General features: G+C 39.1%; 3 protein-coding genes across 3 annotated transcripts; all 3 read right to left on the reverse strand.

Annotated features, from left to right (window-relative positions):
- Positions 1 to 471: 471 nt before the first annotated feature.
- LOC140932054 (uncharacterized) lies at positions 472 to 1,566 on the reverse strand. The gene has a single exon (XM_073381717.1). It carries the CDS (start codon positions 1,564 to 1,566, stop codon positions 472 to 474), a length of 1,095 nt encoding a protein of 364 aa, XP_073237818.1.
- Positions 1,567 to 2,265: 699 nt separating this feature from the next.
- LOC140932055 (uncharacterized) lies at positions 2,266 to 4,461 on the reverse strand. The gene has a single exon (XM_073381718.1). The coding sequence runs from the start codon at positions 4,459 to 4,461 to the stop codon at positions 2,266 to 2,268; it is 2,196 nt and encodes a 731-aa protein (XP_073237819.1).
- An 87-nt stretch (positions 4,462 to 4,548) lies between these two features.
- Positions 4,549 to 5,550, reverse strand: LOC140932056 (uncharacterized). The gene has a single exon (XM_073381719.1). The coding sequence runs from the start codon at positions 5,548 to 5,550 to the stop codon at positions 4,549 to 4,551; it is 1,002 nt and encodes a 333-aa protein (XP_073237820.1).
- Between the last annotated feature and the right edge of the window lie 7,507 nt (positions 5,551 to 13,057).

Genomic DNA, 13,057 nt, shown 5'->3' on the forward strand with positions numbered 1-13,057 from the left:
ATTAACCGACGGTGAATCCAGAAGTTCTTTTCAAGGCGATATGGCGTGGGAAAACATAATTCGGAAGATATAGGAGGGAATTCTAGTTATGTTACAATTACTGTAACGACATAGTATCACGATGGTCAAGATACCTGTTTTCTTTATTGTGTGAATCTTAGAAGTACATTGCGCACATTGTGACGTCATAATTACATAATTTATGACACTCTCCCGGACCGATTAGATAAGAAATAATATGGAATGATTAGCAAAGGATAAAAGTTTAAGAATAGTATCGTAATGAATCTGATATCGTTCATGTCAAGTATTCATTTGTGATTGTTCACGGATTCTATGAATTGCCTTCTGAGCGGCAAGTCGTACTGGGAAACGTCGTTTATCGGTTATAGCTTCTTTGTCTTCCTTCTCAATACCTTGTGCATTGTTCTCGCTCGACACTTCTAATGGATAAAGCTTCTCTATGGGTCTTCATAGTTCACTACCACAACTTATTCTTAAAGAGACAGATCTGACTAATCCGTCTTTCCCTTTATGTAAATCAGTAACAACACCTATTTTCCACTGATTACGTGGTACATTATCATGTATGAGAACAACGTCTCCTATAGCAACTGCTGTCTTGTTTGATGCTTTCTTTTGGTAAGAGTTATATTCACGCAGGCTTGTCAGATATTCCTTTTGCCATCGTGTCCAGAAGGCTTGTATCACTATCTCGTGATACTTTGCTCTCTTCGTTAGCTCTTTTATTGAAACATCAGTTGGGATATAGTCTGGATCTGATTCTTTGACGCTAACTCTTGTGTCTGGTAATGTCAGAAGACGGTGTCCACATAAGAAATGCGATGGAGTTAATGGAGAGGGGTCGTTAATATCCACGTAAGGATATGTCAAGGGACGGCTGTTTAACACTGCCTCTACCTCAATGAGTATGGTGTTTAGTTCAACCATGTTCAGATAGGCTTTGCCTATAGTTTTTTTGAGACATCTTTTCACTAGTCCAATAAGTCTTTCGTAGAATCCTCCCCACCACGGGGCTCGTTCTGTTATGAATTTCCAAGTGATGTTATGGTTGGCGAGGAACTGTTGTGATGCATTTGGCTTGAGGACTTGGTTTTTTATCGTTTGGAGTTCTTGAGCTCCAGCTTTGAAGGTTTTTGCATTGTCAGAAATGATACATTCGGGAACACCTCGTCGACTAATGAATCTTCTGAATGCCCTAAGAAATGCCTGGGTTGTCTGATCTTCCACTAACTCGAGGTGTATAGCTCGTACTGCGGCACAAGTGAATAGACCAATATAAACTTTAGAGGAAGTTTGATTTCCTTGGTCACGAACATAAAGAGGACCTGGGTAATCGATGCCTGTAAATTGAAAGGCCTGTGATTGTAGAACTCTTGATTTCGGTAAAGGTGGTGTGGGTACAGATCGAAATGGTGGTCCTTGGGTTTTTCTACATGTCACGCACTTGGAGATGATTCTTTTAACTAACTGTCGACCTTGTGGTATCCAATATGTTTGTCTGATGTGAGTTAGTGTTTCACAAACTCCACCATGCATAACCATCTTGTGCATAGATTGGACGAGGAGTGTAGTCAAGTAATTATCTTTTGGCATGAGGATGGGAAACTTTGCATCCTAGGGTAGATCTGTGTACTGTAACCTTCCACGACAGCGAAGTAGGTCTTCATCGTCAAGATAAAGATTGAGTTGTCGTACGATGGCAGGTTTTTTGAATTTATCGCTGTTCTTTTGATATTTCTTGTTTGTAAGTTATTTGTTGAGTTGCTTTTAGTAACAAATTTCTGGCTTCCAGCATTTCTTTTGTGGTGAGGATGTTATCATTATACACTTCGGGTGCTTTCCACTTTCTTGCAAAGAGGACAAGAAGGACAGTGACTCTGACTACGCGTATTAGAGTGCTGTATTTCGTTAAGTCAATGATGTTCAGTATGTTTGGACTTTCTTCAATATCTGGCATAACTATAACTGCCAATTGTGGGCTCTCGTACTGTGCATGGATTGATGTTCCGGGTTGTGGAGGCCATTTGTCTTCTGGCTCTCTCAGCCATGGCGGTCCTTGAAACCATAGCTGTTTCCTGTCGTTGAATATTTTTGTATTAAGTCCCAGAGTCAGCAAGTCGGCTGGATTCATCGATGTTGGGCAAAATCTCCATGTGTTGGATGATGTTATTTCTTTTATCTTGTGTACTCGCGTACGAACAAATTGTGGTAATTGTTTAGTAGATGATATCCAAGATAACACTATTTGGGAATCAATCCTTCGCATTTGACTTCGCATTTGGTTTTGGTGAGCTGTAGTGTCTTGGTTAGATATTCAGATAACTGCGCTCCTAAGAGTGCTGCTAACAGTTCCAGTCGTGGAAGGGTCTGTGTTTTAATGGGTGCAACTTTGGTTTTAGCCATTGTGAACGCGGTGTATATTTCAGCTCCTGACATTCCTCTTAGGTAGGCTACTGCTCCGTAAGCTAGTTGGCTGCTGTCGCAGAATATATGAAGTTGCCTATTAGAAATGCTTGTGAGGAAGTATAGTCTGGGTATTTCAACCGACGTCAAATTGCTGATATTGCTGATCCAGTTAAGCCATTGGTCTTTATGTTCGCTTGGAACATCCTCATCCCAGCTTAAGTTTTGTTTCCATAGATCCTGGATCATGATCTTTGCTTTAACTGTAATGGGTTCAACATAGCCCAGGGGGTCAAACAATTTTGACGCAAAGCTGATCGTGGATCTCTTAGTACGTTTTGTGATAGCTTCTGATTTTCTGATCATTTTTTCTAGTGAAAGGGATAGCATGTCATTTGTTGAGTTCCAAGTGAGTCCTAGGATTTTTGTCGTTTGAGCTGCACGTGCATTATCTTCTTGTGCTCTGAGATTTAAAGCGGTTGAGTTAGAGGACCACTGTCGTAGATTCATGCCTGCTTCTTGTAGATAACTTCGCGACAAAGAATAATATTCTAAGGCTTTATCGTCACAATTAGTTCCTGTGACCACATTGTCCATATACATGTTCTCTGTTAGGTCCTTCGTTATCCAGTTATCTTTTTCGTTGAGGTAATATCGTATTGTTGCGTTTAGTAGAAAGGGTGAGGGCGCTGCTCCAAATAGAACGCGGCAAAATCTGTAAGCTTCCAAATTGTCCACACTGTTAACGGATTTGTTTATGTCTTTTAGCCATAAGAATCTAGTAGCGTCCCTGTCTTGGTTATTTAGTTCGATTTGTAAGAAAGCTTTTTCATTATCTGCTGTGAACGCTATTCTGTGGGTTCTGAACTTTAGTAGGATACCAGTTAGATCCTGCATTAGATTTGGACCTGTGTGTAGACAGTCATTAAGACTCAATGCTTCTGATGACACTCTGGCAGATGCGTCATAAACTATGCGCATCTTGGTTGTCGCGCTGTCTGTTTTAAAAACAGGGAAGTGGGGAATGTAATGCAAAATGCCTTCGTGAAGATTGAGGTTCCCCACTTTCTCTATGAAACCGAGATTAACTTGTTCAAGGAGTTGTTCGTTGTATTTCTTAATAAGTCCTGGGTCTTTCTTGTTGAGGCTGTTTAGAAGACTGTTCAATCGTCTTTTGCTTAAAATGAGGTTTGTTGGTAGATCGTGTTTGTTTAGTTTCCATGGGAGTCTTACGTTGTATCTGCCAGTTACCTTGTTAAATCGGATAGTCTTCTGAAATTTTATGATGATTTCATCATTTTTGTCGCTTTCTTCTGGTATTTTGTTGATATCCCAGAACTTGGTTAATAAGTTGTCGAGTTTTGACTCTTCTACTGGCATGATTTCGATCCTTTGACACAGTGGGTTTAAGTCGTTTTCATGGTTGCTCTCGTTTTGAACGGGTCCTGACAGGAGCCAACCGAATTTGCTTTCTATAGCAATCAAGGCTTCGTTTTCAGTTTTTATTATTTTTCCTGTAATCAGCTGACCATAATAGTCGTTTCCAATGATGATATCTACGTCACGATTTTGTGATGATTGCAAACGATCTGCAAGTTTGAGTCCTTTTAATTCAGGAGGTATCTTCAGATTCTTCATCATGACTGATAGCGGTGGACAAATAATTGGAGTTACCAGCGCTTTTATTTTGATATTCTCCTTTTCTGTCGATAGCGAAAATGAGACAATATCATATGTTTTTCTTGTACTTTGAAATGAGCCGAATGTAGTTATATCCAGGAGTTCTTTTCCCATTGTTTGTAGTTCAAGTTTGTGCTTCATATCTTGAGTAATAAAGGTTCTTTGTGATCCCGTATCGAACAGGATGCGAGCTTGACGATATTGTTTACCGGCTCCACTTATCTTTGTGATGGCGGATTGCATCAGGATATGATTTGTAGGATGAAGGGAATGTGTTGCTCCCAAGTGGGTTGTGTTCTTCGCTATGGTATTTGTAGGTGACTGACTACTGTTTGAATTTCTGTTTTCTTTCATTTGATATGATGATCTTTGTGTTGGATTTTCTTGTTTTTCTTCGCAAATTGAAGTATGGTGTTTCTTCTTACATTTCAGACATCGACCTTAAGAGTAGCATTCAATTTTCGTGTGTTTGAGTCCAAGACAGTTTAGACATCTTTGTTGGCGTTGAAGGATAGATCGCCGTTCCTCTACAGATGTTATTTTGTCACATTTCTCTGGGCGGTGTATTTCCGCGCAGTAGGTGCATGGTCGTGATACTTTCGATCTTCTGTTGAGAAATCTTTGTTTTTGTTGAGCATTGGTTACTAGAGCGCCAGCGGTTGGTACGAATACTTCTCCGTCTATGGCAACAGATGTGGAATCTTCTAGAGAGGATATGTGGCTTTTCTCTCGTGTTTCAATTTCTTGTCGTATGGCTACGCTCAATCTATCCAGGGAGCTATCTGCTAAAGGATCTGCTCTGAATATTAAGCGGCGTATGTCCTCGGGTATTTTCTTTAGTAGTATGGGAATTAGCAAACTTCCATATGATTCGGTCATTACTCCACGTGTTTCTAAGCCACGAATATTGGCTTCGCATATATCGTGAAACTCCCTTAAATTTTTAGTGTCACTAGATGGCGCGTGGATCTTGGATAATGATTCCATGTAAGCGTTGGTCAAATTTTGGGTTTTGCCAAAACGCTCTTTTAATAGCTCAGTTGCCTTTCTATAATTTTCTTCAGTCAATGGCAGCCCGGAGATAGCGCGCGCTGCTTCTCCTTTAAGCATTCCATTTAGATAATTCATTTTTTCAACATCACTCAGTTCAAGATTTTTATCGATAGCTGCACTAAAGCTATCCCAGAATGTGAGCCTTTCAAGTGGATCTCGTTCAAAGGATTTGATGTTTATCTTGGGTAGATTTATATGTATTCGAGGTGTTGGTGCTTGTTTGAAACTACTATGATGGAACTGACTCTCCGGTGTTTCTTGTTTACTCTTTAGAAATTGTTTAATTTTGAATTGCCAGTCCGATATATTGTCTTGAAACAAAAGGGCTGATTCTGTGTCTTTTAGAATATCTTCTTCTGTCTCCAAAGACATCACAATCTTAGCATCCATCTGCGCTATTTCCCCAGCTCTTCGTGTGAGTCTGTCCACGAGCGCCTCCAATTCAGCGTGATCTGAACTGTTTGAAGTTATGAGTTTTTTCGCTTTTTTAAAATCTTGTGTACAGTGTTCTTTTGCAGGCTGCTCGGATCGATTTCATTTTGCTTATATCCTCTGTCATTTTATCCTGGTCTCGGCACCAATGTTACAATTACTGTAACGACATAGTATCACGATGGTCAAGATACCTGTTTTCTTTATTGTGTGAATCTTAGAAGCACATTGCGCACATTGTGACGTCATAATTACATAATTTATGACAAGTTAAAACTAAAAAATCGCTTTGAGCTATTGGATCCTAGATTGGGACAAGAAGCCAAGAAGGAGAAGTGATGTGACTGGAATACTATTAAAGACAAGTGAAGATGTTTTGAGAAGATTAATTCAAACAGAAAGAAATGGCATGGCTCACGGACGCTCGGAGGAAGATTGAAGAAAGAAGTGAAAGCAATGCAACTGAAAACGGAAGCTGAAAGGGCCCGGACATGGCGTATACTGACTAGAGGAAATGCAATGCAACAGCATGGAATCAAAGGAAAGCAAGTAAACATATAGCATGTCGAACAGACAAGAGGTCCTCTATCAACAAGATAGCCACAGATGCTATAAAAGCTTCAAGTTAGGGCGATGTTAAAGGGGCTCAGTCACGGTTACAACAAATGTTCCGAAAATTCTAGATCTCAAATCGTCTTCCGAACAGATATTTTTCTGAAAATTGTCGTTGGGTACCCCTGATCCTTGTTCCTTTATGCTTTGTTATGATCTCTTGGGTGTTTTTCTATCTTGGTAAAGTATTATTTTCAGGTTTCCTTCAATTTAACAGTAATTTTGTCGATGCTCAAAATAACTCAAAATACCCGGCGTGACTGAGCTCCTTTAACAGGCTAGCTCAATGTAACAACATGAATTCTTGGTAGAAGGAGACCTAATCAATTAAGGTAAGCCGAGTGGAATCTTTGCCAAGGCTGATGATCAGCTTGAACGTTGGAAGGAACACTTTTAATAATGGCCCACGGACGATTATTGGAGAAAGATTGAAGAAAGAAACTAAGGCAACTGAAATCAGAAGTTTATAGGGCCAGAACAAGGCATGAAAAGGAATGCTATGCAACAGTATGAAAGCACAGGTTTAGAGGGTACCTTTATAAAAAAAATTAGAAGAACTGCACGATATTGCTTTTGGTTAGCTAATAATTCTCCGTTTACAGCAGGTTGTCTCTTTGGAATGAATTAGCTTTGGCATTTTGATTATGAGTCCAATTTGCTTTACTTCTTGACGCGGCTGTTCCTCTCCATCTCTTCTAAGAAAATATGCGAACAGAGTTCAGGGATTTCCTGTTTTAATCTGTCAGATTCAACAGGATAGGTTCCGTGTCCGTTAAGTGCTTTCCAACTTTGATCTTTGCCATCAAACCTTTTGGGCCTTATCGTTTGTTATATCTATTAACGATACAGACCTCCAGGTCTTTTCTTCTGCTTCAGAGATGTCTGGCAGAGCGTGCAAGGCAAGATATTTCATTTTCATCGTCTCCTTGAAAAAACCTTTCCGTGTCGGGAGTTTGGAGAGATCAGTTTGTTTTAATGTCCCAGTTGTCATGTTAGTGATAAGATATACGCTCTTCCTATACTCATGTTTGGCACCTTTTGTTCTTGATGATATTAGTTTCTCTACGTGAGAGAAGCCTGAGGGGGCGGCTGTACACATTGTACGTTCTTGTACATCAACAATTTAGTGAGAGGTACGCTTTGGCAAGTTAACGCCGAATCCATTTGGCGTCAGGTCCTTAAATGGTGAAGCTTGTTTGAGCTAGCGTCTCCCCTTACTGTTAAATGAAAACTTTGTTGATTTGGCTTTCAGGATTGCCATCAAATCACTTTAAAGTGTTCCTGAGGAAAGTTTTTGTTCTTAAGATGGTTTAAAATAGTTTTCCGCGATTCAATAGCGCACGCTACTTTGGTATACGGAGCGATAGTTTTAAACTCCGTTCAAACATGCGTTTGACCCAATAAAAGACCCAATAATAACGACTTCCCGTCCAATGTTTGTAATATAGGTGCGTTTGGGTCAGAGATTGGACCTAATTCGATTCTCATTTATTCTTAGGGATACCACCTTTACGGCTATACCAAACAGTCTACAGTTTTACTGATTTTGAGTCTATTGTTTGTAGTTTAGATGCGTTTGGGACAGATATTGGACCTAATTATCATTCATCCATTGGAATCTCACTTTTATGGCTATGCAAAGCCATCCACAGTTTTACTGATTTAACGTGAAATGTTTGTAGTTTAGTTGCATTTGGGTCCGAGATATTGGACTTCATTCGCATATATCCACTGGAATGTCACTTTCACGGCGATGCCAAACAATCAACATTTTTACTGATTTCTCATCAAATGTTTGTAGTTTAGATGCGTCATTGGCTAGATAATGCACTTCATATGATTCCCATACATACATCCATAGGAATCCCGCTTTTACGGCAACGCCAAACAGTTCCAAGTTTTACTGATTTCCCGTCAAATGTTTGCAGTTTAGTTGCGTTTACGTCAGAAATTGGACCTTATTCTCATTCACCATTGGAATATCACTTTCACGGCTACGCAAAATAATCCACAGTTTTACTGAGCTCCAGCTAAATGTTTGTAGTTTAGATGCGTTTTGGCTTGATATTGGACTTTATTCGGATATATCATGATCAATTGGAATCCCACATTCAAGGCTATGCCAAACAATCGACAGTCCAAAGTCTTACATGATTTTCCGTGATATGTTTGTAGTTTCAGATGAATTTGGGTCAGATATTGGACTTCATTCGCATATATCCTTTGGAATCCCACGTTTACGGCTTTGTTAAACAGTCCAAAGTTTTAATAGACAGAAGAAAGAAATGCTGATTCAACAGTGAAGGAACTATATATTTGCCAAAATTTCGAAAGGCACGGCCTTTCTTCTTCACGGTCTTACAAATGACAGTCATTTGTAAGACCCTGAAGAAGAAAGGCCGTGCCTTTCGAAATATTGGCAAATATATAGTTCCTTCACTGTTGAATCAGCATTTCTTTTTTCTGTCTATTTACATTTACATAGTTGATTAGATCCTCTATTAGGATCCGGTGCTTCTACTTTGTTACGTTGGTCCCCGCTTACACAGTTCAAAGTTTTAATGATTTCCCATCAAATGTTTAAACTTAAGATGCGTTTGGGTCAGATATTGCACTTCATTATTCGCATATGTCCGTTGGAATCCCACTTTTACGGCTTTGTTAAACAGTCCAAAATTTTTCAACATACGTGCGTGATTCCGTATGCAATATACCCTCCCCCTAATATAGAAGCCACGAACGCTAACTAATCTGCGCATGCGTTTAGAGCAAATTGGTTGTGTTCTAAAGAGAATAGTACCACAAGGACAGCAAGGGGTTACTTGAAACAAATAAATAACTTTGCGATGTTCACACCTAAATGTCGTAGATGGAACATGTTTTACGTAGGGTACACATGCACCTTTCCCATCTCACCTCCACCACTTCCTTGCCTCTAGACTAATTAATTCATTGAAATTAATAAATTAAACAAAAATTAAAGTTTACCACTTAGCGCCATATGGCCTTAGTGCCCTGGCGGGAGCCGGCCCCCAAAACCAACTGCTCATGTCACACTTTTGTTACGTGCCTTATATTGTACTTGGGAGTTCTTTTTACTTATGCCTTGTTCGCGGACATCTCGTTATTCCAGCACGTAACAAAATTGTTTAGCAAGTGTGGTATTTCTTCGCCTTTTCATCTGGCTCAAGGTTTCCTTGTTTCCTGAAACCCGCTGCCGATTCGAACCTTTAATTTTATGATTTCTTGAGGTATGGTCAGCGACAAAGTAATTGATGTATTAGCTGATTGAATTCTCAGAGTTCAACGTTTCTTCTCACCTTCTCGGCTGCTACAACAGAAGGCGATGATTACAATCGAAAATGACATCGTTGCAGTCGACATACTGCTTCGGTTACGATTCCTTCTGATTGATCGGGAATGGTCGCCATTTGTTTCGCATTTTTTCATAAAGCGCACCAGCGAGCGTGCTACCATCCGGACCGGAAGTAAAATGGAATGCGTAGAGCTTTATTTCATTTCTGCTGCACATGCATTTTATTGTCAGGCAATAAAAAAATTCGAATTTTTTGGTGCGACAAGAGCTACTCGTCAACAAGATTTTAAGACAAGTAGCACTGGGGACGAGAATGGTACTGTAATGGTTGTGATGACATCTCACATGCAGACATTATTAAGCCCTGTTTCACTGATCGACTTAACAAATTGACGTCAGTTTTTTGTGCACCTAAATAAATTAACAAGTTCATTCCTAATTACATATTTCAATAAAAATTCCTAGTATAAACCTCTTATGAGTGAAATACTAGCTATAAGGCTTGGTTCAATTATTCCGATAGAGAATTTGCCTCAGCAAAAAATTTTTCTTAAGTCTTATAAGCAAAGTCGACTTCAAGACTAAAAATGTTTTTCTTGAGTTACAACTATGACCATTGCTGATGTTGGTTTCTATTCCCTCTGTAGTATCAAGAATTCAATGCTTCCCAACAGAATAGGTAGATCGCACTGAATCCAAGAACTTTTCAAAAATCTAGAAACTTTTCAAGAACTTTTAAAGGATCTGCAAAGTCAGCTTTTTCACTGATTACTTTTCAAGGATCTGCAAAAACTCACTAACTTCAAGGATCTGGAAAGTTTTCAAGGACTTTTCAAGGAACTGCTAAGTTTTCAAGAACTGCATAATACTATGTTATAAAACAAAACAAAACAAAACAAAACCAGTAACAGCGTTTCATCAGCATAAAAACTCGGGACGAACACGTGCTGAAAGTCTTTTAGTTTAGAACGACTTCAAAAACATACCAGAAATATGCCAGAAATATGCCCACTGCCCTCGAAAAAGTGCGCATAGCTTTCCAGCTCCTGTCGAAAGTTTTTAGATTTTAAAGTTCTGAGGAAAATACAATGTACTGCAAAAGACAACATATTGTAAAACAGTACTGAATAACAATTATATTTAAGTTACCATTTGTTGTATCAAGAATCCTGAGTAATTACTACGGTATTTTGTAAAACCTGCAATATACAACAGCAGGGACATTTATTTTTCAAAATTTTGTATGCCGTAAAGGTGATAGTTATTGGATTGGTGCTTCAAAAGCAGAAGTATATGCTAGATAAACACACCACTTACAATCTGTTAAGCAAGAATAACAAGAAATTATTAAAAATAAGTTAAACAGTTGCAATGTGTAACAGCAGCAAAAATGTTTTCCCCTAAAATTCCACTAGTTGTGAAGGTGATAAATCCTTGTACTCCCTATAATTATTTCAAATGTACCAATGTTACAATCCATCAAGTTTAAACTAGTGGATACGAATGGAGTAAATTTTAAAACCTGCACTGTTACACAGCAGGGACTAACTAATTTTCTTAAATTTCACTTAGTCATAAAGGTTTTATTTCACTTATTTTATAAAGAACTTATTTCAATACGTGGGCTTACATAAACCACGGTAAATGGCATTTCCTACACTAAAGCTGTGGTAAACTTAACTAGGGTTTACCATGGAACATATTTCTATTAGCGCACAAATGCTCCTGCCTCTAAGGGTATGCTATTATAGGGCAAAATTATTGAAGTAAGAGTGTTTTCACTTAACCCGTGAAATAAATACCGGAATACTTCGCAGTATTACACTCTAATTTTATTGTTTTGTTTTGTTTACTTTGCAACTATATGGTACTTGCTGTTAGATACTGTTTCACGGGTCAAATAAAATCACTCTAATAGTACACAACCACAAATTCTTGCTTTGTAAAGAGCAGTATTCCTAACAAATGTGATCACATTAAGACATCAGTTATGATTCACTAAAAAATAGGTGCGGTTACCCTAGCCATTCTACTTGGGTAAATGGCTCTTGCCCACATGGGGAGGCGACTTTTTGTGTGTAAACCGACTTTCCCAAAGTGAAATTGCCTCAGGGAAATTTCCTCAGGGAAATTTCCATGCATATGTCAAAAAGAATAATAGAATTCCCCAAGACAGTTCCCGAGGTAAGATCTATGGGTTAATGGGACCCCAAAGTGACTCAACCGATCACGAGGAAGTGAAATGTACCAACACTAGAAATCATGTGTTGTTTACGTGCTGTGTTCATATTGACGCCAAAATCCTACCGACAACTGGACTTAACACAACACGATTTCAAGCGCTGCTGTGAATGTTTTTACGTTTAATAAATTCAAAAGCTAGTTGAGACTCTCGGGAGTTTTCTTTCCATCAGTGGTCCAGAATTCTTTCCTTAAGAAGTCGTTCGAACCAAGTGCAATTGGACTAACAAGCGACAATTTATCTTTTTTCAAAGACAACAGCTGCAAGCACCGGATAATGCGTGAATGAAGGACACCTTTGTTGTCTGAAATCAAGTGCTGCATCGCTATCGCTAAACTTAACTGATGTGGAGGTTTAATTAAAAGGGTCAAAATGGTCAAAAACGTTCCACGATTTTTGTCACTCTCTCGTGTTTACTTACCGCGAAATGGGTTCCAAGTTTTTCTTCCCCGTGGGCAATAAACAGCGTGTAAACGCAAACATGAAATTGATCCCAGCCCAGAGTGAGCCCAACCAAAGCTCTTTCCTCAAGGGGAGCCTTTGGGGAAGAGGGTAAGTGTAACTGCAACTAATATTTTAAGTGTTCATCTAACTGTAGAAAAGTACGAAGTGAGCGTGGAGCGCACGACAGGCACCCTATCTCGCGCTCCACGCCCGCCTGGTAAACGCGAAAACAAATAAGGACTGGCCCGCAGGCAAGTTAACCTGAATAAAACCTCGGTACTTTAACTTTCATCTCCTATTACTTTCACCTCCTATTACAATCATTCTACCTTCCTCTCGCTCAACCGTCCTAAAACGTTCCGATCTTAAGCTCTCGCCAAACAAGAGCTCATGGCGGTTTACAAAAAAACAGAACCCTTGTCGGCATAACCAAATTTATTCACACAATTTGCAAGATCCCAATCCAATTTGTCTGAAAAAAAAAGATGGTGATGAAAAAAAGCCCATAGGCAGATCAGTGACTCCCTGGTCCAAAAAAAATTGTTTGCCAACATTACCAGAATTTCAAAAGGCGTTTAAGTTTTTTGCTCTCGAACTCAGAGGTATCGAGTTTACTGCTGAAGCTCCAGCCCTTTCGCGTTGTTAAATATTTACTTCCTTTTTATTGCATCTGATTTACAGATAAAAGACCTAAAAAAGGGTGTGAGGAATTTTCCGATTTCCCTTTGTAACTCATTTTATGTCAGTTTCTTTGCGTAAATCGCGCTTGAGATTCGACTTTTTAGTTTGAAATGCAATAATTCCACTAATACGAGACATATGCAAATTTCCTCACACCCTTTTTAGGTCTT

The sequence above is a fragment of the Porites lutea genome, chromosome 3, assembly GCF_958299795.1.
Source record: "Porites lutea chromosome 3, jaPorLute2.1, whole genome shotgun sequence".
Lineage (NCBI taxonomy): Eukaryota > Metazoa > Cnidaria > Anthozoa > Scleractinia > Poritidae > Porites > Porites lutea.